The sequence below is a fragment of the Plutella xylostella genome, chromosome 23 (genome assembly GCF_932276165.1).
Source record: "Plutella xylostella chromosome 23, ilPluXylo3.1, whole genome shotgun sequence".
Classification (NCBI taxonomy): domain Eukaryota; kingdom Metazoa; phylum Arthropoda; class Insecta; order Lepidoptera; family Plutellidae; genus Plutella; species Plutella xylostella.
This window is the reverse complement of record NC_064003.1, coordinates 10,511,081-10,536,291: the sequence shown is the minus strand read 5'-3', so window position 1 is coordinate 10,536,291 and position 25,211 is coordinate 10,511,081. Positions and strand designations below refer to the sequence as shown.

General features: G+C 37.9%; 3 protein-coding genes across 4 annotated transcripts in view; 1 reads left to right on the top strand and 2 right to left on the bottom strand.

The window, feature by feature from the left end:
• Positions 1–625: 625 nt before the first annotated feature.
• On the bottom strand, positions 626–8,489 carry LOC105380293 (pleiotropic regulator 1). Its single transcript, XM_038113306.2, has 8 exons — positions 8,201–8,489; positions 5,724–5,848; positions 3,652–3,900; positions 3,333–3,419; positions 3,167–3,252; positions 2,630–2,824; positions 1,039–1,359; positions 626–861 (listed from the first exon to the last, which is right to left on the bottom strand). Exons 1-8 carry the CDS (start codon positions 8,314–8,316, stop codon positions 670–672), a joined length of 1,371 nt encoding a protein of 456 aa, XP_037969234.2. The 5' UTR covers positions 8,317–8,489; the 3' UTR covers positions 626–669.
• Positions 8,490–9,566: 1,077 nt separating this feature from the next.
• LOC105380249 lies at positions 9,567–11,842 on the bottom strand. 2 transcript variants are annotated; one of them, XM_011549770.3, is made up of 4 exons: positions 11,717–11,842; positions 10,671–10,872; positions 10,341–10,446; positions 9,567–10,186 (listed from the first exon to the last, which is right to left on the bottom strand). In XM_011549770.3, exons 2-4 carry the CDS (start codon positions 10,870–10,872, stop codon positions 9,700–9,702), a joined length of 795 nt encoding a protein of 264 aa, XP_011548072.3. In that variant the 5' UTR covers positions 11,717–11,842; the 3' UTR covers positions 9,567–9,699. The 2 variants fall into 2 exon arrangements, with proteins under 2 accessions (XP_011548072.3, XP_011548074.3); XM_011549772.3 differs by having other exon boundaries at positions 9,567–10,171.
• A 2,749-nt stretch (positions 11,843–14,591) lies between these two features.
• The window catches only part of LOC105380250 (potassium channel subfamily K member 6), a 49,735-nt gene continuing 39,115 nt past the window's right edge, over positions 14,592–25,211 (top strand). Inside the window, exon 1 of the mRNA XM_038113585.2 lies at positions 14,592–14,786. The gene's annotated coding sequence lies outside the window, so the exon portion shown is untranslated. The remainder of the gene's footprint in view (positions 14,787–25,211) is intronic.

Below are 25,211 nucleotides of genomic sequence, written 5' to 3'. Positions count from 1 at the left end.
GCAAGCTTTAGAGTTTAGATAGATGGATGCACTTTCTAACCAAACAATATGAATGTAATCTCTTATATTCTACACTCTCTTTAATGTTTAGCTAGGGTATGCATTTCAATGTTGTCATAATAAGAAATTGGTATTATATAATTTCGTAACCAATATGGATGTGACTGAATGAAATATGGCAAGAAAGACATTCATGTTCTTTCAAATAAATAATAATTATTATTAACGATTTGGTAGGTATTTAGTTTTATATTTGCTATTTTTATAATCATGTGAGTATTTTTTTAGCTTTAGTAATGTTGCATTTATTGTATAAAATATGTATTAAAAGCATAAAGGTATTAAAGTTTGATTGGTTTTGTAAAACATTCCCAGTTATTTACTATCTAATTTCTAAATCTCAAATGTAACATGCTGCATAAAAATATATTTTATAAAAAAAATATATAAATATAATACGAACATCTGCATTTTCTATTACTCTCATCCTGCATTAGGTATTAATTCTGAAGTAACGCGAAAATTACCTTTAAATTACGCCGCTAATTTAGTCGGCGACAAACAGTTTTCCTACTGGGAACTTAGCCTTAAGTAACATCAACGAAACAACACCAAACATACTAAATAAAAAAATCGTCTTTATTCCTTAAATAAACCTACAAATTACACTTAGAACTTGCGCCTCTTCAATATCTCTGGTCTCCAGTTGACGGGGTGCGTTTCTTCGGAGGCCGTCTCGTCCTCTCGGTAGATTTTGATGGTCTTGTCCGCTTCTGCCGTGATGAGACGCGATCCTGATTGGTCGAACGTCATCGCGAAGATTCCCGCTTCGGAATCCATTGAGCCCGGTTGGACGGCCGCCTGAGAGGGAAAAATATGGGTTTTATATTGTTTATTGGACTTGAGACTTTAAAATAAACTCCTTTAATTAGGCAAAGAATCTAAATACAACAACCTGTAAAAGGATTTAAAGTAGCCGATAATGCAGTATATATGTAATTGCTAAATCTAGAACAAAAAATCCAGTCAGTCACTAACCTGCAACCTCTGGAAGTTGTACCCGGTCCTCCAGTCCCACAGGAACATCGTCCCGTTATCCCCTCCACTGACCAACACCCCCTCCGGGTTCACCGCCATACAGTTGACGATCGCATTGTGTCCAGACAAGTTCTGTATAAACTTTCCTTCAGGACATTTCCACTGTTTTATATTATCTGGTGAGGCGGAAGCGAAGCTGTATAGAGTGGGGTGGACGGCGATGGCCCGCACTGATTTTTTGTGGTTTGTGAGTGTGCACATGGATTTGCCCGCCGCTAAGTCCCATAGGCGGATGGTTGAGTCGTGCGAGCCGGTTATTATCTGTGGGAAGAAGTGAGGATTGGTTTAAAAGTGAGAAAGGTTGTTATAACAAAAAAACTGGACTGGTAGCTCAATCTGGTTGCCGATGTAGGTAAGATTTAAGACATAAACCAATGGGTTCTGTAGCTATACATTGAAAACCTACATAAGAGAGCCGAGAAAAGAGAGTTAATAAAAACAAAACTGGCATTTTATAAATCCTAAAGGCACAAGCGAAGTGAGGTCATGTCCATCATACTCATAACACTAAACTATTTACGCTGTGGTGGCCCATGTCTCTTTAGCTGCCTCGCTGCTATACCTGCGGCTCGGCGCGAAGTTTATTTTGTTTTGTAATGTTTCCTATATTTTTTGTTCTGTGTGTCAAATGTCTCTTAATCTTTCCCTCGCTACCTACCTGTGGCTCAGCAGCCTGGCACGCCAAACTGGCCACGGTGTCCGAGTGCCCGGCCAGCGTGTGCACGTTGGCCGCCGTGCGCATGTCCCACACGCGCGCCGTCGCGACTACACTAGTAGTGACGTCACTAGGCCAGTCTACATATAGGTTGTATTTGTATGGATTTTAAATTGTCTCGCTCCCGGATTTTCATGTTTACACAATTTTACTTGGCTATCTATAAGGCTGCCTTACCCTGGCTCATAAAATCTAACTATATACGCGGCGGTGTCCCATGTCTCTTGAGATGCCTCGTTGCTATACGTGTGTCTTAAGTCTTAGCGGCCTGCAGGCCTGGAGCCTATAGAGGTAGTTTATTTTGTTTTGTAATGTATCCTATATTTTTTGTTGTTGTCAGTGTGCAAAATTAATCTTTCTTTATCTTTCGCTGGGTGTAGTATAGACAAACATACCTGTGGCTCAGCAGCCTGGCACGCCAAACTGGCCACGGTGTCGGAGTGCCCCGCCAGCGTGTGCACGTTGGCCGCCGTGCGCATGTCCCACACCCGCGCCGTGGCGTCATCACTAGTAGTGACGTCATTAGGCTAGACTAGGTATAGGTTGTATGGCTTTTAAATTGACTCGCCATCATTTTATTTTAAAACGTTAACTTTTTGTTTTATGTTGCCTCACGCTGTCTCATAAAACTCAACTATAAATTTACGCTAGAGTAGCCCATGTCTCTTTAGCTCTCTCGCTGCTATACAATACCTGTATCTCGGCGCCCTGGCAAGCTTGGAGCTTATAGAGGTAGTTTAGTTTGTTTTGTATTGTTTCCTATGTTTTTTGTTCTGTGTGTCAAATGTTTTCTTTATTTTTCCCTAGCTGCCATACCTGTGGCTCAGCAGCCTGGCACGCCAAACTGGCCACAGTGTCCGAGTGCCCCGCCAGCGTGTGCACGTTGGCCGCCGTGCGCATGTCCCACACTCGCGCCGTGGCGTCCCGACCGGCCGTCACTAACACGTCTATTGTTGGATGGAGAGCGAGGGTGTAGACCGCTGAGAGGTGGCCGTGGTAGTGCCGGATTACCTGTGGGAGGTAGGTAGGTTGGTTAGAGTGGAGGTGGGTATAATACAATATTTAGTTATTAGAATAGAACACAGTATGAATTCAATCGATGTTTAGTGGTAAGAAACTGGACTGCTATGTGGAAGGCCTCAGGTTCGATACTGAGGCAGATGTAGATATTTTTTCAAGGAAAAAGCGTGGAGATTGTAACAATAAACCTCCAGTCTCGGAGGAGGTCCATGTCCAGCAGTGGATTATTATAGGCTAGGGTTTAACATATTTTGTTAGACACTGAAGCAGCAAGTAAATGGATAGAAGGTAATGGTTCAGTTGACTGTATTAGGAGGTAATAATCACACTCACTTTATTGTATTCTAAATCCCAACATTTTACTTGTCTGTCTTCTCCGCAACTGAATAAGTATGGATGTCGGGCTGACACTTCCAACCCTGTAAATGTAAATAATAAATATTGAAAGTTTCTGAAGCACACTTGTTTTTTCAAATGTTTATAATAAAGCTATACTTGCCTCTGACTGTACTGACGTGTCCAGTCAGTGATACCTTCAGTTTTCCGCTCGCGAGGTCCCAGATCTTGATGACCCTGTCAGCAGCACCTGAAACATTTCAGAAATTAGTTTCTTAATCATCAGAAATTATTTATACTGCACTCTCTGTTCCATCACTCTTATCTACAAAATAGGACACATGAACAATACAAGTAGGGAGAGCTCAGATTAGACAGTATAGTTTAATAAATAATTATAATTTTTTGTCATTGATTATCTTCTTGTTGTATCCATCTTTTTGAATAGTATGTATATAGAAAACATAAAATCTAGTAGATACCTGTAGCAAACCACTCATTCCCCGGCTCAACAGTGGCACACCGCACCCATCCCAAATGGCCAGATATGACGCGGAAGAGTTTCCACGGAGCGTGCCACTTGGGCTTGGGCATAGTGGGGGCCTTTCTGGGCATGGCGAGGGCTCCGGACGGGGCGCTCGGGGTTGGGGTGGCACCAGGGCCAGAGTACGGGAGTAGGGCCCCGTCACTGCCTAGTGATGCTCCTTCTCCCGCCATTATTGCTAGGTGTTCTGTGGAACAAAATGGTTTTGTTTAGTTCTGTGTGACTTTCTTGTAATAAGTTAGTAAAAGACATTATTGGGTCTCCAAAGTTAGCCATTTAGCTACTATATGCCATTCCACCGGGAAAGACATCTATCAATGTAATAAGGATTTTGACAGATGTCTTTCCCTGTGGAATGAGTATAATTATAGGGTTTTTTAGGATGGTTATCTCCATTGAGTATGAATGGTCTGGAGACGAAATAGGCAGACGTTCCCCTCTGGCGGGGTGGTAGGCCAGAAAGACCCACCGATTTATAAAAACTAGTTGCAGTCTCAATTTTCACTAGACTCAATCTAGTTGGCAAAGCGCGTTTCATAGAAAATGATTTGTTTACATACTAAAATGACAGCTTCAATTCATAGAATATTCGGATTCCGGATTTGATCGCAGATTTGGTCATGGTTTATTGTTATTAGCTGTTTCCTAGCAACCAATGTCAAAAAAATGCAATAGTGATGTACAGTGCGACAAACTTATATGTTCCGGTGAGAGCGAACTAAAATGATCCATATCTGATTATTTACTAATGAATTATATATTGATATAGATTAGATGGGTTTATTATAACCGCAAGGATGTACCTATTACCACTACGGACAAACTTAAAATCTTAAAGAATAAAGAAATATTAGACATTTACGTGAGCTCCTACCAGAACAGATAAGTTTGTGGCACTGTACAGGTATGTAGACTATGTAGATATGTATTAATCGACAAAAAAGTTCATAGTTGGGAAGCGTCCGTAGTCGAATTGGCTTCAGTAATCGTAACTGATCACTGAGGATAAGCAACAACTGACACGGTCAGCCATTGGTAGGTACAGCATGAGTTACCGATTTCAAATGGTTCTTTTCTGGACGCTTCCGTGCTTCGGACGGGACGTTAAGCCGTGGGTCCCGGTCGCTGCTTCGGCAGCAATCGTTAAGCCCAGTCAGAGGCCGCCCGAAGGGGCGCTTGAAAGCATCTGACCGTCGGGTTGCCCACTTACTCAACAACTTCAGTGCATTGTACTCATTCGAAAACGGCGATACGGCTCGCGACCTATCACGTGAGTATAAAACTATATATGTACAGAGAAAAGCAGGTGACTTCGTTTATTAAACATTCCTAATTACATTTGTTGTTGTGGTCCTATGGTACCCCGGTGGTACAGAGGGCCTTTACAAGCGTGCGCCACGCCGTTCTGTCCTCAGCAACCGCTCTGGCTTCCGTCCAGCTCAGGCCTTGCGCTCGCAGCTCGCCGTACACTGTGCGCCGCCGTGTGTGCACGGGGCGACCGCGTCTGCGGTGGCCGCCAGGCGGTTTCCATTCGAAGGCAATGCTCGCTTTGCTCTCGGCTCCTTTTCTGATTGTGTGGCCAATCTATCTCCATAATTACATTTAACTATACCTAATTAATTTGAAATTAGTATTTCTAACCCATGTTCTTGAATTCATTGATAACACTTATCGATAATTGTTACATCCATTGGCAAGAAAAATGAAGACACTGTGTTCATTATTAAATGTCACTTCACGTAACCCTTATTGCTGCGAATTAAAACTCATAATGATATGTCCCATGAGACATAATCAAGGTAAACGGTAAAATTTCCCCCCGCAAAAATTGGCAGACTTTTTTGTATCAAGAAAGATCGCTATGACGCTTCCCGAGGGTACACCCGAGTCCGCGTTGTTCTATGGTTATCTCACATGACTTTTGGTAATGCTTCTTTGTAACATTATTTGAGCAGAACAACAAAACACTTTATCCTCTACCATCATCCACAAATAAACACATTTCCTCACCAGCATCATGTGGTGTGTCCGGTCTGCTCAGCGCCTCGTGCTGCTTGTGCGCCTGCGCGCGCTGCACGGCCGCCATCACCTGCCCGTAGCTGTCGCGAGCCTTCACCGCTCGCTTCACCTTCTCACTGCCATAGAAGAAACATTGCTTATAAATTAATTAATGGTAATTGTAGACGACAAATAAAAATTACAACTAAATAAATAAACTGCAGCTAAAATATGACAGAATATAGTAGGCAGTTGGCATGCCAAAGCCAAGAAGAAGCAGTTCATCTAAGGGTGGATTCGTCCAAACATCTCGTTACACGAGAATAACTATACCGGAATAAAATTTATACGCGAGTAAATATCTGGGATAAGTACACTTGCATTCTACCAAGTTATACCATGATTAATTGAATGAACGAGGAACGAAACTATACTGCAACTAAAATAAAAATAGCTGCGTTTTCAAAGCATGCAATAGAAATGACATGCCAACTTAGTTTGAATGGATTATAATAGTAGGAAATTGTTTATGTTTTAATATTTTATTCGCTGTTGTTATTCTGAGAATTTGCCTTTTAACGTACTTTTGTTTATGATTTGACAGATGTGTTTATATGTCATTATGACGGTTTTCTAATCAGCTGATGTGCTGCCGCCATTACAAAATTACTCTCGGATAAGCTCGTTACACAGTAAATTTTGGCGGTATAACATTTTATTCTTGGCTCAGATCAACTACAAATAGATTCGCAATCGCCGTGTGCACTATTCTCTTTCTCACTCAAACCATAGATGTTGCCGACAAAAAAATAAAACCTAAATATGGGGAAATTTAACTTATCATAATAACAAAAACAAAACTTGAGTATATCGTCGGTTGATAGGAAAAAGACACTAAAGGCTAATTTTTCAATAGCCAGACAAAAGTTTTGCTGGGAAATAATTTTGATGCTGTTGCGTCTCAATGTTTCTCAATGTTTGTATTACCCAGATAACATTTATCTGAATATTGAAAAATCAGCCTTAGTGAGTTTTTCCTGTCAACCGACGATATAAGAAAAAAAACTTTACTCATACTTATTTGATTTCAATATAATTATTTAATATACACAAACTGAGTGGATTGTATAATTCATTGTCTTCGTCCAATCGAAACCATCCTCTTCAAAATGTGCCGAACAGAATTTTTGTATGTGTCCTTGGTTCCCAATTTGTGCGACCGGTAATATCTATCCATTTTCTTGATATTTTTTTTTCTGTCGGAAACCTATGAAAGAGATAAATGGATGAGCATGAGCATTATAATCGTGGGCCAAATATGTGATGGGGTTTTTTTTAAAGGAAACACGTATTTCGTATCAATACAATAAACTTTATATTATACGGAAGAAATCACACATGGAAGAAAAAAAAAGAAACGAACGTTTCCTCACAATGAGAGGCACCTCATTTGAAAGAGGAGAATGACTTTTACAAAATACAATCTTCACAAAAACCGAATTCGTGCGCCCCATTTGTAAACCCAACCCGAGTCCGTTACAATTTCTAGTATTTTCTTTGCATACTATAATATTTGTGGGTAAAATAAATTTTCAATAACTTGCAACACCATGTGATTTGTTATGATATGGTACCTCGTAATTTTTACTTAAAACTGATACTAAAAGACCTTACAGTATTAAAATTAGTATCGTTTTATATTAAAATCGAGCCAATAGATAGTACTATGATGAATGTAAGCTTGTTAAACTTGATAGTATCTACTTACATGTGAAAATATATCTCATCCATCATTCCATCGTGTTTTCGTTGAATATGCTCTATACAACCGAACAAAATCCACCCACCCATGTCACACACTCGTTAAGTGATGATAATAGTCTAATAAACTTAATAAACACCCACAAATCACTAGCAAATCAAAAATAAATAGCATTTAGAAAATTTTGTTGTAACTGTCAGCCTTTGTTTGGCACAGATTTTTCATTTGTTTCATTGTTTGGCACAGAGAACTGACGTAAACAGGCGCCACAGCAAAAAGGACAAAAAACATTTGCAGCTTAACGTTTCTTTCTTACGCTTAATGTAGCTAAGCGTCTCTTTTTCGCAATGTCAGAACTGTCACGATTATACCCCTGTGATTCTTGGGATAAGCTACTTATCTTGGTTTCAGGTTTGGTAGTATGCAAAATCTGCTTACTCGCGAGTAACTGGTAGTTTACTCTCGAGTAAAAAGTTACTCGACGTTGGTCGAATCCGCCCTAATAATTGTATAGGTTGTTCTGTTAATTTCGATGCTTTGGAACCTGTTGGTCGTTAATGGTTCAAATTAAGTTTAGGCCAGAACCCCTTCCGTATAACAGTAACATCTAAAAGTAGACATTCCATAGTTAGACAATTTTTTGTTAGCTTGTACATTTGGAGGTTAGGTTTTTGCTAAACGAAATCACAGAGATATTTAGCGATAATTATGTTGGAATCTAACTTACGCTTTTTCGTCTATTGGAGGCAGCTGGTTATGGTTAGACAGGAACATATCATGAGTTCTTTTCAGAGATCTAAACACTAGTGTGTGAACCGAATGTTTGATCACATCGTCACTCATTTTGCAGGGATTTTGGAGCTCTGCCTACTGAAAATTTACTTGGATAGTCAACTAAAATTTGTAGCAGTGCAGTTATAATACTATTTTGTAAGAATTATTATACATTTCTTGATAAAAATCACACTCAAACGAATCAAAGCAAAACAGAAGCGTCTAAACAAGCTGTCAGTGTCATGTCAACTGTCAACTTGATTTTGTGGCAATCTGTCGGATTTGCCAACATGACATTTTTGTGCCAGTGTCGCATTTTGGATAAGCGATAAGGATAGAGAATGTCTTTAAAATTCATTTCTAGTCGTTATAGAGGTAAGTATACATTATAATACATATATTATAATAAGTAAATATGTTATATTTGTGAAATAAAGTATTAAATAAATAAATAAATAGGTTATAGGATTGATATAAGTATTATTATGATAGTTATAGTTAAATGATTGGAAGGTTCTTGACTTACTTAACTATAATGCGGCACTGCTGCGGGGTGCGTGGTGCGGCTGTACGAGTAGTTAGTATCTTAGTATTAGAGGAAGAGGTAAGGTAAGGTAATACAATAAGTACTAATCCAAGTTTAGACAGGTATTTCTTTTATTGACAAGTACAAAATCATGTGAGTTATTGGTAGTACCTAGTCGGTATGTAGGTAATAATCATAAATTACTAATGTGAAATTTTGTTTACGAAAATAATCAATCAAGGTGGATTTTCTCACCACGACGACGATATCAGTAGTTGTAGTAGACAAAGAGTTACAGACATCAAGATATGACACATTATTTTAGTGTAAGGTATTTATAGTTAAGTTAAAGGTTACAGACGTTATAGTTAGTTTACAGTAGTAGTACCTAAAGTACCTATAGTCCCTATACTTAAGGTGGCGTTGCACTAAATATCTAAATAAGATTTGATGACTAGAAATAAATTCTTATAATGAAAAAGATCTATTACTTACATAATATTTCTTAAATCATAATAATATGGCATTGTATTGCATTGCATTGCTTATTTTATATGAACTAAATAAGTACCTACAGCTGCTAATATTTACAAATAATATTGTTACTAGAGTCGATATGTAACCTACCTATTAAATTACTTAATGATAAAAGATACCTACATAAAGCATTATAGAGCGAAAAGGGGGAATCGTAGCTGAAAATATCGTCAGTGCGCAGGGGTATCATTAACCTTTACTCCTATCAACATTGCATAAAATTTCTGAACTGAGCAGTAGGTATGGCGGGAAACTAAAAAGTTAGCCTTTAAACCCTTGGAAGAAGGATCGCTTCAAACCAGTCGGTCTCTGTTCGGATTGTCTATGGACTGCCAGTCGAAGTCCATGTCAGCGGTATCGGCGACGGAGAAGACCGCGCCGCCCTCGGTTCAGATGGCCGCCTTCTCGGGGTTGGTGGCGTCGCTGACGCGGCGGGAGTGCGGGGCGCGCCGCAGGGTACGCGGCTGCAGGTTCAGGGGAGGCAGATTGGGACGTTCGATCCTGGTCGGGGATGAAACCAACGGCCTGGCGCCGCGGCGGAGCGTCTCCATCCCATTCCTGAAGTATTCCTCCGTCCTGTCACTGTAGCTCTCTATCAGCGGAGCCGGGTCTTCGTACTCCACAGTGAAGTGCCTGGCGATGGTCAAGTCTTCTGGCGGCCCCAGCTTGTAGAGCGGAGGCTCGACGCACTCGTAGTGATGGTCCTCAGTCTCGTCGTGCGGGTAGGTGTCTGCTACAAAATGGCGGGTGCCCCGCGGAGTCAGCGCCGCCCATAGCACTCTCGAGTCTAAGGCTGCGCCGCCGTATAACGCGTTTGAACCACTGGACTTGCCGGTGCCGCTCTTGCAGCCTCCTTGCGCCCTGATAGCAAGAAACCTGATTAGTGTAATGCATTCCGAAGTTTCAGTGGTGAAATTGTCTACGCAACGCCACACACGATCAAATCTAGTACCTATGCCTCTTAGATAGATAGTAGGTAACTATTGGTTCCGGATTTGTTCGTGAGTGGAAAAAAAATCAAGAAACTTACTGTCGGCATTTTAGTAAGAACAGCGCAAGTAAAGCAGCGATGCACAGCACAGCAACACAGCAGGTGATTAACACGAGGAACCAAGTGTCGTCATTACTTGCTGGTTCTGTAAAAAGACAAAAAAACATTAGGTTTTTTGGTCTAAACAAAAATTGATTATTCTGAGTTTCCAGATCCAGATCCCATTGTTTATGGTCCGGCCATTGTCTATGATTAGGCACGAAAACTTTTATTTTCTCTTTCCCAACCAGCCAGTTTTTTTTCCTCAGTGCCAGAACTTCCCTACCCGCTTTTATTGCCATTGCCAGTCAAAACCTCCTTGCTACTCACCATGCCTCGGCAGCTCATGATACTCGACACCCGGGAACAGTGCGTTTTCCTCCGTGTTGGGACTCGGCGGGCAGCGCGCGGCGCGGCACGGCGGCGTCAGGTTGGCAGCACTGGCCAGGAAGGCCGGCAGCGGCGGCGGCGGCATGTGCAGGATGGAGTCGGGCGGTGGGCCCAGGGATAGGCATTCTGTGCCGCAGGTCATCTGACAGCAAGGAGGTTGGGAAATGAGCCATGATGCTGCTAGCCTGCTACCCCACTTGGCTATTCGTATTTGCGTATTTGCTAAAACTTTCATGTGTGATATATAGTTATAGTAAGTACTTATATTCGCAAAACATATTGTGTTTATTTATTGCCAAATAAGTTTCCTAGTTGGCAAAGATAGTCAATGAAAGTTTTTGCAAATACGAATAGCCAAGTGTGGTAGCAGCATTAGAACTTAACCAAGGAGGTAGCCTCAAGTAATTCTAATAATAGACATTAAATTGCCTGAGTTATTTTTTACGATAACGATTTACAAAACCAACGGCACTGTCTATTGTGCCAAAGGTCTCGTGTTCGAATCCCGGCCAAGGCAATCATTACTTACTAATCATTATGTACTAATTTGTTCTCGGATCTTGGATGTTAAATGTTTGAGTTATTGGCACTTGCGTAAAGTTAAGATCCTGCAGTCAAGCTCGAGTTTATCGAATGAATTTGACAAAGTTCGAAACTTTTTAATATAAGTACTTAGTTCACAATTAGGATTTAAACTCTAGTCAAATTTTAATACTAAACTTTGTTATAATGTCCGCCACTGCTTTTAGGTAGGAACTCGGGTAAGTATTATATTTATTAAAGATACCAAACAATGTAGAGAATCTAAGCACATTTACCACAAGCCAGGAATTAAGAACCATTTAATCAAAGAACACAAATCCAATAAGAAACATAAAGGAAATTGTTAAGGCAATTTATCCTATATTGAGCCACAACGATCCAACCACTACCTTAAGGCTAACCAAACTAGGCACTACACACCACAGAAACAAAAAACCACTTACTTTTGTTATTAAATAAACGCTCTTTTCTCCGTACAAATGGATGCACTTTACAAAGCTTCCTATTACACTTGCTATCAAATAGCTTGGACCGGGATGCAGGGCGCAGGCGCTAACACGTACTATGATTTACGTAAACATACAACAAAACCTATGAAATATCGCAAAGCACAAATCCATCGAGTGTATTGTTAGACTACCTATTCGCGTAACAGAGTTTAAACCGTCATTGGATGCGTTGCAACGAGCGACAGACGTTGAATAGCTTTACTCGGACGATCCAAGGTAGGGGTGATTTTATTGATTGACGCACGCGCGCGACTAAAATTCGCGAGTGTTGAGATTAGGGGATGGAAAGGGAACGTCACAGAAAACATCCGTCTCATTCGCACGTAACGTAGGGGGAGTGAGACAAGCGATGTTGATGTAAAAACGATCGTAGGGAATTTATTAAATTCTGTAGGGTTTAATTAAACGCGACGTGTTATGAACTTATGAAGTATACCGCTGCGTTCGGTTATTAAAATTGCAATAACGAGTTTCTTCACGCATTAAATAATATTAGACCACCTAGTCCATTTACATAAATATAACTAAGTACCTAGTACTTGTAGGTATTCCATCTCTAATCATTGATATTTCTAATAATTCATACCTATTATGCCTACTATAGAAAGTAAAAAGGTTTTACACGTATATGGTATTCATTGAAAGTTCATAACCTCCTAACGAAAAAAATACTTAAGTATAAGTACATATTATACATTACTATTAAGTACATACTTGTAAAATAATTATATGAGCTTATAACACTACTAACTTATGTATAGGTACCTTACCTACTACCCACCTTGTTAGGTAAGCCCTAAAAAGTATTCAAATTAAGGCTAATGAGCGGTCTGCATAAAGAGAACAAGAAAAAGTTACAGGAATTATTAAAAAGTTGGTATTTAATAAACTTTTATAAATTTTACGTTTGTATTCCGAACTCCGCTTCTGCTACACTTTGTGCATTGCATATTTCTGCAGCGTGCCCCGCATATAAAATACAAATATAAAGTAAAATGTCACCAAGTTTTAATCGCATTTTCGGGATCCGTAGTCCGGACGTTCACAAATAAAAATGTAGAAGTTATTATTATAATTTTCACTACAAATAGTAGATAGTTTTAGGCGTTTTTTAAATCTTCTAGACTTTAGTAATATGTATCAGGAGGTATGTCTTAAATTGGTATTGGCATCGGCATTGCATAAAGAATAGGTTTTCCTCATGTTTGAAAAACCGCTTTTAAATTAAAATTGAATTATGTTTTTTTTTTAGCTATTACAGTCCTTATTAGGTATAAAGTATAATAAGCCAGCAGTAATTTCTCTACGGAACCGTAAAACTGCACGTACAGTATCTCGGAAGCGGGTCAAGAGTTCATGAGGAAATGTGGCGACGCCACGACACCGACAGATTACTGTGGCAGCCACGGTGCATAATAAACTTTATACTGGGATAGTAATAGTAGCAGTAAGTAAATGAGATTTATAAAAGGGCTGCCACTACACGGGTTCGTTATCGACGTTGATAAAAGTAAATAAGGCTACGTAAAACTCGTTTAAGGCGCGTTTCACCAATGCACCAGCGCCGTATTTATGACAAATAGCGATATATGGACGTTTAACTACGTCGATAACGGACCCGTGCAGCGGCAGCTTGTATAGGAAAGACCGGCAATGCCGGACGTATACAATGTACACCACTAATTACTATAATTGATAAATCACTCTCTTTTTTTCTTTTTTGTGCACCCCAAACAAGGAACGGGATCATCAAATGTAATACTAAATTTATTAATACCATATATTTAATACTCATATATTTAATTAAACAAAATAGCAATGAAATGACACGAAACTTAATAAAAAGTAATAAACTCAAAAACATTCCATTCGATTCACTTTCAACACAATGAAAATCTCGTTAAGTCTCCAAAGAGGCTGATCAAGTGGAAAACAGAAAAGAAATAAATATAGGAACAATACGCCGGACACCGCCGCGCCGCCCGACCACAGACCTAAGAACAGAATGACATAAACCAACTAATACTACCATATTATACTTACTACTTAACTAACTAGGTACCTACTATACTTGAGCCATTATAAAAGGGCATTTCAGACTCAACACTAAGTCTTTTTTTTCAACCACTTTAGTTCTAGGTATCTTAGTTGTTAGGTTTTGATATTTTACAGTTTTACCCATTCCTTACACAGGATCTAGTGCTCAAAATGATCTTCCAATCTATTAAAACACTATAAATAATAGGAACTATAATATTACAAGTTCCTAGTGAAGTAGGTCCAGGCTAGCCAATAAATTTCACCGATGAAAACAAACATAATCGGGCATCTCTCTGACGTCAGCAACATGGCCGCTCCATTGATGGAAACTGTCATGGCGGCCGTTCCCGCCAATGCGCAGGTTCCGTGCATACAGCCATTGATAGAGCTTACTGATACCTTTTACACCACACGATTTCAAGAAATATTTTAATTTGCTATAAAAGTTGCATGCATCGCGTCCGAAAGAGTTACATAGTAGTAATTGAAGACATAGAAATAGATAAGTTGAATGTTTGGGTGATAATATTTTTATTTTCCTAAATTTCAGTTCTAAACATGTTCTAAACGTACACAGACGTACACCCAATATTTTACCTGAAATAATTTATGAGAATATGATTTGTTATTAATGCATCAAAACCAAAACTCTGAGAATTATAGAGCAATTTTATTATCGTTTTGGTATCGTATCGGATAGTGTAAAAGACTTTTAGCGTATCCTCTATCCTACAAGCTTGCAATACCAGCTATAGGCTGTATCAAACACCGCTGTAGCCCCGGCCCGGCACGACGTCTGCCGCCGAAAATAACGACTTCTAAATTTAAAATATCGAATTCCCACTTCATCTCTTTTAGGTCCTCACATCCGAACTCTTTGTGGAAGTTTAGAAAAAAGTTTATTGAGTAAAGACTGGCTGGTTGTGTTTTTGTGTACCAGAAATAAGTTCTTCTTATAAAGTTGGTGAGTTGTTATTTTTAGAGCAGTAGAGAAAACTCTTATGTTACAAACTTCTTCTATTATTTAGTTTTTATTTTTCCAGCATAAGTAGATAAGTAGGTATAATATTTTAAGTACTAGTGTCTAATTATTAAAAAAAAAAGTGAATAGAAAAAAAATATAGTACCCACAAATACGAGTAGGTAAGTATGTAGTAGGAAATAATATGTTTTAAACGTAATTGTATTTAAAACTCCATCATTGAACATAGGTAGATATTTTGAACAAAGCATGGTATTCTTTCTGTGACTGGGTTTATTCATGCAATATTAACAAGAATCGATCGAATATCTAATAATAGTTTCGTAAATATTTCATTACAAAGGAACACGTGGAAGATTTCGTTGTTACTTTCTATTTATTACCACATATATGAAGATATAAAAGCTTGAGTACTTATATTTGTTATTTTATATAAAAGAATGCCAGATTTATTACGTTTAAAGTAATTTAAAGTGCTACGTACTACAGAGTGCTACGAGCCGTAGCCTCGTAGCAATTGGCTACGAGAATTGCTACGCCGCGCCGTAGCCGGAACTTGAAAAACTTTATTACCACCAGTTCTTATTCTTCAAGTGTTATAGTTATTAAATCTTATACCGGAGTTGTGTAATTATAGTTTCAAGCGTTTACGTCCGTGTTTATCTGTACTACATAGCATCGAACAACTCTATATCGGATCGAAATGTCCTTTATGAGTTGAACTTTAAGTTTATGACGCTTGAAAGCCTCTGAAAATTAAGGCTCGAATCCAATGTAAATGTATTTTTCTACCCATACTACACTCACGAGCAATGAAAAGGTTCCACTAAGAAAAGCACCAAATTACTCCTAAACGGTAAAAGCTATCTTAATGACGCCTTCTGCAAGATTGAAGTACATTTTATAGAGGCTTAGGGTATTACCAACTAAATACGGTTATATTTTAATCAAAGTTTTTATGAAATTATTGAAAAAAATAGTTCGTTTGGTGTCGGTATTTTGTGAGTGGAACTATTTCATTGTATTATAGATGAATTTATGGATATACAAAAAATTATAGTGCCAGAGACTGTTTACAAGTCCATAATAATATCTATATCAGCTGGATTGCCTCGTCAGTAATTATCCTTCTAATTAAACTAGAGCTATGGAGTGCTAGGTTATCATTATCGCACTGAAATGATATTGATTATACCTAGATCTCACTACAAGACATGCAAGCGCTCACGACTGTAATTTCAGAAGGGGTACATAGTCAGATGTGACTCGCAAGTGAGTGGCGTAGAAAAATCTCTAGAAAGCCACATTTAACAAAATCGGTACGTAAGGCCGTTACTATGACTAACTTGCAATTAGCGATACAACATGATAATATAACTACCCAAGTAACATTTTTGGTTTTAGAAAGGTTTTGAAAAGGTTCTAGAACCTTTGTATGGAAATCTACTCGTAAGTCTTAGAAGGCTCAATAACGTTATATTAACCTTATATTAACCTCCTGAGTGCAAAAAGGGCCCACGTTTTAGAACCTTTCTGAGAGCTACAGCGAAACCTATAGCTCAAACCCAGAACCTTTTGATCTAATTACACAGAACCTAAATATAACCTTCACAACCTTAATTTAACGTTAACATAACCTTGGAAGACAGCTTTTAAGTTCTAAATTAGTCCTGGATGTAACTCTACTATAACTTATATATTTGATGGATATTTGTAATGCCTTTCCAGGACTCTCGGGTTTTAAAATGTTTCTGTGTAAGATTTTATAATAGGTAATTATAATAAATGGCGCCATTACCTTACACTTTCCAAGATTCAAAATGGCTAACTTGTAAGTGTTGTATTAATAAAAAATACAGTACTTAAGTAGTTAGGATGAAGTCAGGAAATATGAAAAACTTGTGCGACTAGCACTTTATCGTGATACTTTAGGATAATAGTTCTGTATACGTGACGGGCCTTTTGTAAATAATAGATTTGAAGATATTTTAATTTAAAAAAATAGATAAAATTTTATGTTTGGTGTAAAGTTATATTAGAAATAAAAGTACTGTCTATATAAAAAAAACATATATTTGGAATAGTATAGCACACGCTACTGAATTTTCCCCTAATTAATTAAAATGTATCTTTTTGCTAAGTTTTTTTTTATTTCAGTGAAAAAATATGGCGGCCGTTAGGAAATTACTAAAAAGCATTAAACATATTTTGAGGATGCCTCTAAAGCTTTAAAATATTCTTGAAAGACTTAAATTATGCTTTTAGCTCATAGCCAGTGCTTAATGCTTTTGGTTTTCACCAAGTAGTCCTAATTTGTTTGCCTAGACAACTCTCATCAGTCTAAAGGTTTAAGATAGGTTTTAAAAATTACTTATAAGTGATTTCAACATTCCATAACTTTATGGTTGTATTGAGGTTAAAAATTTAACCTGAAGCTCTCACTTTAGCATAAATGCTAGCTTTTCTAGAACCTTATCAGGAGTCTACGACAACTATAAGATCCCAGAACTATATGCTCTTGAAATACAAGTTAAAATAACCTTAATTTAAACTCTTATCAGCAGCTCCAAGGTTGTATTAATAAACAATTGGTTTTAGGACTTATTAATCATTCTCAAGTACTCAATATGACCAGATAGCAAAGCATTAACCTTTTCACAACCCTTATAAAACCTAAAGGCATTTCTTACAACCTAAGCTCGAATGAAATGTTACTTGGGTACTCGTGGTTATCGCAGCAGACATCTTTGTTTTTTTGAAAGCTTGTGGATACAATAATCTTTATTTGCACACCCAAAAAAAAACTCAAATCTAACTTAAATATCAGTGATGCACAAATGGCGGTCTTCCAGACAATCGTTGTAAGAAAAGAACTATTATGTTTAAAAGGGCATTTAGGTGTACTTACAAATAATATTTTAATAAGAAAAATACATATTTAACTAACATTAATGCTAACTACACACACACACTCACGCCTGCCATATAAATACATAAATAAATAATACATATATTGTATGGATAAATATATAAATATATAATATACCTATATCAGCTCTAGAGAATTTAACATACATTAATATATTTCTTCTTGAAGATAATAAATCTTTTTACAATACACGTATACATCCGCCAATCATATACGCGGTGTTACAAAAGTGGTTTACTAAGCCGAAAGCTAAGTAAATTTACTCAAGTTAAAGTCACGTGAAAAAAATTATTATAGCTTCGCCATGAAAAGTTCGATAATCAAGTATTTTCACGATTTTATTTTAGAAAATTATTCTGAATGATCCCCCGAGGCACCGTTAAAATATCACTTCTGCAACAATTTATGTATTTAACACATCCCTTTAACTTCATTCCTTTAACATCCCTAAAACAAATCTGGTGGAAAGCTCCGCGAATAAAAGATTCAACAGTAAAATAAAGGGTTTATTTTACCGGAGACAGTAACGACTATATAGTGCTCGATGTAGGCGTCACACTCATACCTCGTTACTGCTGCTGTAAAACAGGCTTCCAAATGGTAGCAGGTCATAAGAGCAGGCTTCTTTATACACTGACGAGCAATAAAAAAGTTCCAGTGATACTGCTGGCTTCCTGTTACTCCTAAACAGATGACGCTTTCTGCAATATTGAAGTGCATTTAACTGCGCATCAGAATAATAACAACTATTTAAAAACGTAAATGTTTACTTTTTATCCTCGACGAGAAGCGCATAAAAATGACGTTTATTCGTAAACCACCTTCGAACCGTCGTAAAGCTCGATTGTTCGATACACTCTACAAGCTACGATCTTATATTAAGTGGCTTTGGGGATTAGGGAGTGTTCTTTTTAGTGTTTTTTAGCTAGCCTTTTTAGTTTAGGGTACTTTTTCTTGCATTGGCATAATACACTCGGATTATCGCTATAATATAGCTGTGTCTCTATCAGCCCAAAGCAGTGCACACCTGGGTCACTTCTATTGAAGCAATATATTATATTATTATGTATACAGTGGTGTGTTGCTGACGTCACCATACTGCGATACCAGGCCGAATTATTTGCGGGTTTGTGGCTGCGTGGATAGTATCCAACATCTGTTACAGAATTGTGCACTCTTCTACCTACCTATTGCTGATTGCTACGTAAAATGTTAGTAGTTTTAAGAATAATTATATTATTATGTTTTAAAAACTCAAAACAAAAAAAAACAATTTTATTATAATTATATGAATATAACATAATTATATTATATATTTTTTTAATGTAATCCCGCTGTTTACCTGCATGCATTTTTTTTATATTCCATATGATAATAGTAGGTTTAAGACATGTCATGTTACTTTTATTGTGTAGATTTAAGTGCACACAGTACACCTCCACTGTTCCTCTGTATTCTGTATCGAGATCAATTAAGCAAATGCGTCTATTTCGGGAGTGTTCGGTCGCTGTTCCATTTGACGCCGCCGCTCCATTTGAATTTGAAAATAGAATGTTGATTTTAGCACGTTGGTTTTTTTGCAGTTTACACATTACTCTATGGCGGTATTATTTAAAAATTCAACATCGTTTACGACGTAAAAAATTTCAATTGGTTGATGATTATCAATATGAAATCAATAAAATCAATCTGCCACTGTCTCAAAAACGCTTTATAACTTAAAGTAGAATAATCCTAACATTAGTTACACGCAAAGAGAAAATACCGACCGTTTAATGTAACCAGAACTCTAAATTTAACTTGAAGCCATAAATGGTTTCTGAGAACTCGTAAATCTTTAAACTGAATCTGGGAATCTCCGGGCAGCTAAATATACATTCTGCAGTGGGAACTTTCGAGGCGTTGATAGCCTGAGGCTCTGGTTATAAAGGTGTGGGACCAGTGGTCAGCGATAATATGATAATATTAAATAATATACAAGGATGCAAATTAAAAATATACTTACATTTATTGCCGATAGGATACTCAAATATTCCTTCTTTATCGTTACATCTGAGGGCCTACTCCGGATGAAAAATGACCTTATGATGATAAGGAGCGATCTATCGTATATATAATATATAATTGACCTTTTCACGATAATTGTAGGTTTGCTCCTAGCCCACTCGTATGAAAATAGAGCATATTCAATTAATTACCTATAGTATTAAAACATTCACTCTCACTCAGCGTGAATAGACGTTATCACGAAAACCGGCCTTAGATTTTTGCGTCGTCATTCTGCTACGCGCTGCTACGGCTTGCTACGCCTTGCTACGCCTGGCTACGCGTTGTCGTAGCAGCGGCGTAGTGGGTGATACAGTCAGTTACATACGTAGCTGTTCAGTATTTCAAACATTCGTGGTCTGTTAGTGTGACAAGGTAGAATAGTGTATAGCTACTTAATTAGCTTGTAGCATCCTTGCACTGGACGCGGGCCTCGTCAAAGCGGATGTGAGCGTGGGCGGCCGCATCCGACACCACTTTACTCACAAACACACTTTCCTCTTATTTATAGGAATCTCATTTAGCACTTATTTGCGCAGGTTTTCCCATTGGCTCTTTGTTGTTATTTGATCAGAGTTTAATTAAATCGGTTGTCCTGTTATATTATTCTCGTTTGTTTGTCATGGTAAGTATTGTATTAAAATATCATCTGAGACACATCCCTGAAATATGCTGCTAATCAAGATTGTAATGTGAACATATCACACAAGGTCAGAATTAGATATTTTTAAATTGGCAGATAATTCGGTGTCTAGACAATTTTATCACAATGTATACCTTTTTATTTTATCAGTCGTCACACTCTTCATTTATTGAGTAGAAGTGTCACTGGCCTCTGAGTTAAGAAATATACTTTCGCAATTCTTTTTGAGTGGTTGCAATAAAGAAAGGATGAAAAATAAACTGTGAAATAAAGGATTTACTGCAACCCGAGTTTTTCTAGAAGCTAGAAGGTATATTTGAAGGCTTAAGATTAAATTCGTGCTCGTATCACAGTCAAAAATTCAAATGTCTTAGGTAAAAAAGTACAGTTTAATATTAACAAACTTAGGACACGGACTTTCGTACTGGCATAGTTTAGATAAACTCGTAAAATCTTAAAACTAGGTACACACATGTTTAGCGCAAAGAGTAAGGACTCTAGGTCCACATAATATACATGTAGTATTTCAGTGCATTGTATCTCCGTTCTAGCGCATCTTTTAAGATTCGTGTCATTTTCAAAATAATTGTTGCAAACGTTAAAGTTCTCTTAAACGTTAAATATTAGCTTCATTAACATAATTAGCATAATGTTGACTCAAGATTTTGATAATTTTGATTAAATATTTTACTTTGTAACAGAAATAAGGTATAATCTGAGAGTTACCAGATCTTCAATTAAAAACAGTCTTTTTTTATCTACTCTAGGTACTATACTTATACCTACGTCGTATATTTCTCTTTGAATAATCAATTTTTTACCGCAAAATAATTACGTGCAGATAATTTTATTTACCTAGGTAAACACATTTTAAATGCATCATTGAAAGAAAAACATTTGTAAAATGAGAAAAAGTTTCTATACGTTTTCATGCTGGCCACATCGAACAGAAAAGAAAAATAAATCTCTTTCTACAAAGAGGTTGTTATTGTTGATAGTAGCACGTGCTCGGGATAGTTTCACATTTATTATTTATTGAGCAAATAGTGCGGTCACGTGACGCTGTCAGAGACACGCAGGCCGCTCGGCCGACACTTCATGGAACAATGCCTCGTCTGCGTGGTCACTACACGTGGTTTGTGTTTGGAAAGCTTTTGCGTTTAGATTCACGTTTAAAAATCATTTTTAAATACCTACTCTTTATTTTCGCTAAATAGGCAAGACCGCAAGGAACTTTGACATTAGTCTTATGCAGTAAAAAAGGACTTATTGAAAAGCTTACTTTTATGGACTACTGTCGCTATGGTTAAATAGGTATGCCCTGCTAGACTAGCGTCATTCTCTGTTGCCCAAGGTCCGCCTGACGTACACCTACCTATTTAAATTACAGTTGATACGTTACTGAAGGAGGCTTCTTTTGCACCGCAAAAATACTTAAAACCCGAGCATCATAGAGGCATTATTATATCGTTACCGTTAACGTTACAACTGCTCGAGCTAAGATGTTTATCGTTATTGTTTCGTAGGACATCTTTTTATTGGATACAGAAGGGTTCTTGTGGAAAAAAGCCTGTTTTATGTTATTAGTGTAAATTTTTACCTACGTCTAACTTATATCGATTTTCTGTACAAAAATGACGATCAGTCTAATTAATTTAAATGTTCACTTCAGATCTAATCTTTTATCAAGATATCCATATAAAAAAGTAAAATTAAACTAGAAATAGTGAGCGTTGATTGGCTAATCTTTAGCATGAGACAGCGACATGTAAAATATCAATTTGCAGCGCGACGTTGATAAATCCGTTTATGTCTAACGTCTCCATTTACTTGGCACTTTAGTCTTTGCCTAGCAACGAAGGTTCGGAGCGTGGTTGTGCTAACCACGACTCTTATCTCGTTGCATTTACAGGGTGTTTCAGAAAGGGTATACTAAGCCGAAACCAGCATGTGCAGCATGTTATATCTAAACCCATCCATAGTAAATTAGTTGGTCACGTGACTTTTTTACTATGGAGAATGTTTTTCGCGAATTTTGAAATTCTGATTATAGATTCGGGCTTAGATATAACATGCTGCACATGCTGGTTTCGGCTTAGTATACCCTTTTTGCAACACCCTGTATAGTGTGGATTGCATGATAGCTCACGTTCGTTCATTTTTTGGAAAGCTAGAGTAGTCTCCTGATCCATTTAGCTACAAACCGTTCGGATTAGTCAACACAAACCTCAATCCAAAGCCCTTATTTTTCGAGATTTAAATAAAAGCTTTTTTAATACACTTAGCTTTTGGCTGTGATGATCGATTTGTTTTAAAAAGCTATGTTCTTTCATACATAAAAAATCTTCGGTCTATTTCCATTTCACACGCCTAAAGTCGTCACAATTTTTTAAGATGTTTAATACTTGATACACTGATAGTTTCGCATTCCTAATAAAGACATGCATATGAATAAATAAAAACCTCTCTCAAACCTTAACCTTCCTACTACAAGGGAAGACAAATATTATAAGTAATAACTTGGCCCCTTACTTCAATCACTTTTTATTCAAGTCCGACAAAAAACCACTTTCGCATTACTTGATAAACAAACTTTATCGACATGCTCAATAGGAAAAGGGTCTTCCCTTTCCGAAATCGAACACATTTAGGTACTTAGAATGTTTTCTTCACAAATATAGGTCCTTATTATTTAGGGCATAAGGTTGTCACGTTTCTGTTGCAAATACATTCGGATACTTTGGGCGATCGATGCGCGGTGTGACGTCAAACAGAAGTTAGGGTCAGGTTACATTATTGCAAGTATATTTAGGCTCAGATTCTCAAAATCTGTGGTTGGAAATTAAATACTTTAATAAAAGCAATATAAATCTAGCTTGCTATTATAGTGCTACGCCAATCGTAGCACTATATTTCGTAGTAACACGAATTATTGCTACGAATCTCGTAGCACCGTAGTACACTTTGTAGCATCGTAGCAATTTCAAATAGGGTAAACATTGGTGAAATTGGCCACCCCCAATAACTGGCCACACAGCTTTTTATTCGCCTAAAATAAGAAACACGATGACAGCACGCCATCTGTTACGGCTTGACACTAACCATTAGTAAGTTGTCGTTCATTTTAGTTCACACTCATTCCGCTTGAAGGATTGGTCTTCAAAATACCCGCAATTTTCTGACAGTCGGCGACAGTGCGTCTGATAAAATGGTTGTGCGCTAAGAAAACGTTAAGCGAAGACATTATTTCGGGAGGCGATATTTTTTGTCCCCAGCTTCTGTGAGTGACTTTAAATAGTGACAACGATAGATTTTGAGCTAAGCAATCATAATTTGTACTGATTTAATCCTTAATTTGATTTTTTATTGCATTTTTCGACTTGGCCAGTTACTGGTTCCAGTTTTATAGTATTTTTAGTAACTGGCCCCCCTATGCCAGTTACCCCAATTTGCTACTTGCAAGTAAATTAACTTAAAATACAGCTTTTTACCTTGGTTTTAAATAGCATTTTCTGTGGTATAAATTTTGTAAAAATCGTTCAATATTTAGTAGTAACTGGCATAGGTATTCTAGTGGCCAGTTACTACATGGCCAGTTACTGAGAACTACTTTATGTTTCAGGATATATGCTAAAATCTCTTCAAGATAATGGTGGCCCAGCCCACAAACAGTCTTCACTATTTGGACTGTATCCTCGTCAATATCCGTAGTGGTTAGCAGCGATTCGAATCGGCTCTGTTGTTCTCTTTGGAAGCTGGTGTTGCCATGCCAACTTCAATTTGGTGCAGCGTGGGACGAAGGGGCTGCTTCATCAGTCGTCTTCTCTCCAGCTTGAAGTTGATATTCAGAGTGCCTCTAAGGAGTCGGTGATCACTCAGTTTAAAATCTATTGATCACTGAGGCATCTCTGAATATGTGCCGCTTGTCAGTCATAATTAAGTCGATTTCATTTTTCATCCTACACCATCGGGGCTTGACCATATTCACTTCCTCCGGGGATGTTTCTCATAGAAAGAATTCATCAAGTACAGCCCATTCTGGTCTGTCTCAATCGAGGAAGTCCACAAGAATTTGCCCTCTCCGATTTCTGCTACTAAAGCCATGGGGTCCTACCCTCAATTCTTTGCATTCTTGTGCTCCCACTTTGGCGTTGAAGTCCCCCATCACAATGGTGTATTGGGTCTTAGCAGTACACTTGATAGCCCTAGAGATATCTTCGTAACTATACTGCTTCGACTTCTGTGTCAGAGTGTGTCGAGGTTGGTGCATATACCTGTACGACCTTCAAGGAATCCCTCTCGGTTAGTTTAAGTACAAGGTACGCTACCAGATTCGACACACTACTGATCTCCACTACGTTGCTGACAAGGGTCTTGTTGACAAGAAATCCTACGCCACCTTGGGACAGTTGGTTACCCTCCCGACGGTAGAGCATGTGGCCAGACTTCACGGCTATCGTGTCCCTCTCTAAGGGTTTCCGATAGCCCTATTCTATTCTATTCTGTGTGGGGGTGTCAGTGCCTGCACCTGGCTCCCTCGAATGGAACCTTTGTGCATATCCCCAAGGTCTAAACTGCCTTTCTAAGCTTGGACCATTTCCCACCATGCTGGCATTCCACTGCGGGTTGGTGGGATCACATATCTAGATGTGCAAAATCTAGACATGCAGGTTTCCTCACGATGTTTTCCTTCACAGTAAGAGTGATGGTATACATTGTACTTAAGTCAAAAGAACTAATTGGTACATGTCAGCACCGGGATTCGAACCTGCATCTCTGGCGTGAGAAG

Coding starts and splice junctions, on each gene's coding strand:
- LOC105380249 (XM_011549770.3), bottom strand. CDS start 10,872: ATGACCTGCGGCACAGAATGCCTATCCCTGGGCCCACCGCCCGACTCC. Junction 10,447..10,670: donor TCATGAGCTGCCGAGGCATG/GTGAGTAGCAAG, acceptor GTCTTTTTACAG/AACCAGCAAGTAATGACGAC. Junction 10,187..10,340: donor TTCTTACTAAAATGCCGACA/GTAAGTTTCTTG, acceptor TACACTAATCAG/GTTTCTTGCTATCAGGGCGC.
- LOC105380293 (XM_038113306.2), bottom strand. CDS start 8,316: ATGAGTGACGATGTGATCAAACATTCGGTTCACACACTAGTGTTTAGA. Junction 5,849..8,200: donor CCTCCAATAGACGAAAAAGC/GTAAGTTAGATT, acceptor CTTCTATGGCAG/TGAGAAGGTGAAGCGAGCGG. Junction 1,360..2,629: donor GCCAGGCTGCTGAGCCACAG/GTATGGCAGCTA, acceptor TTCTTCCCACAG/ATAATAACCGGCTCGCACGA.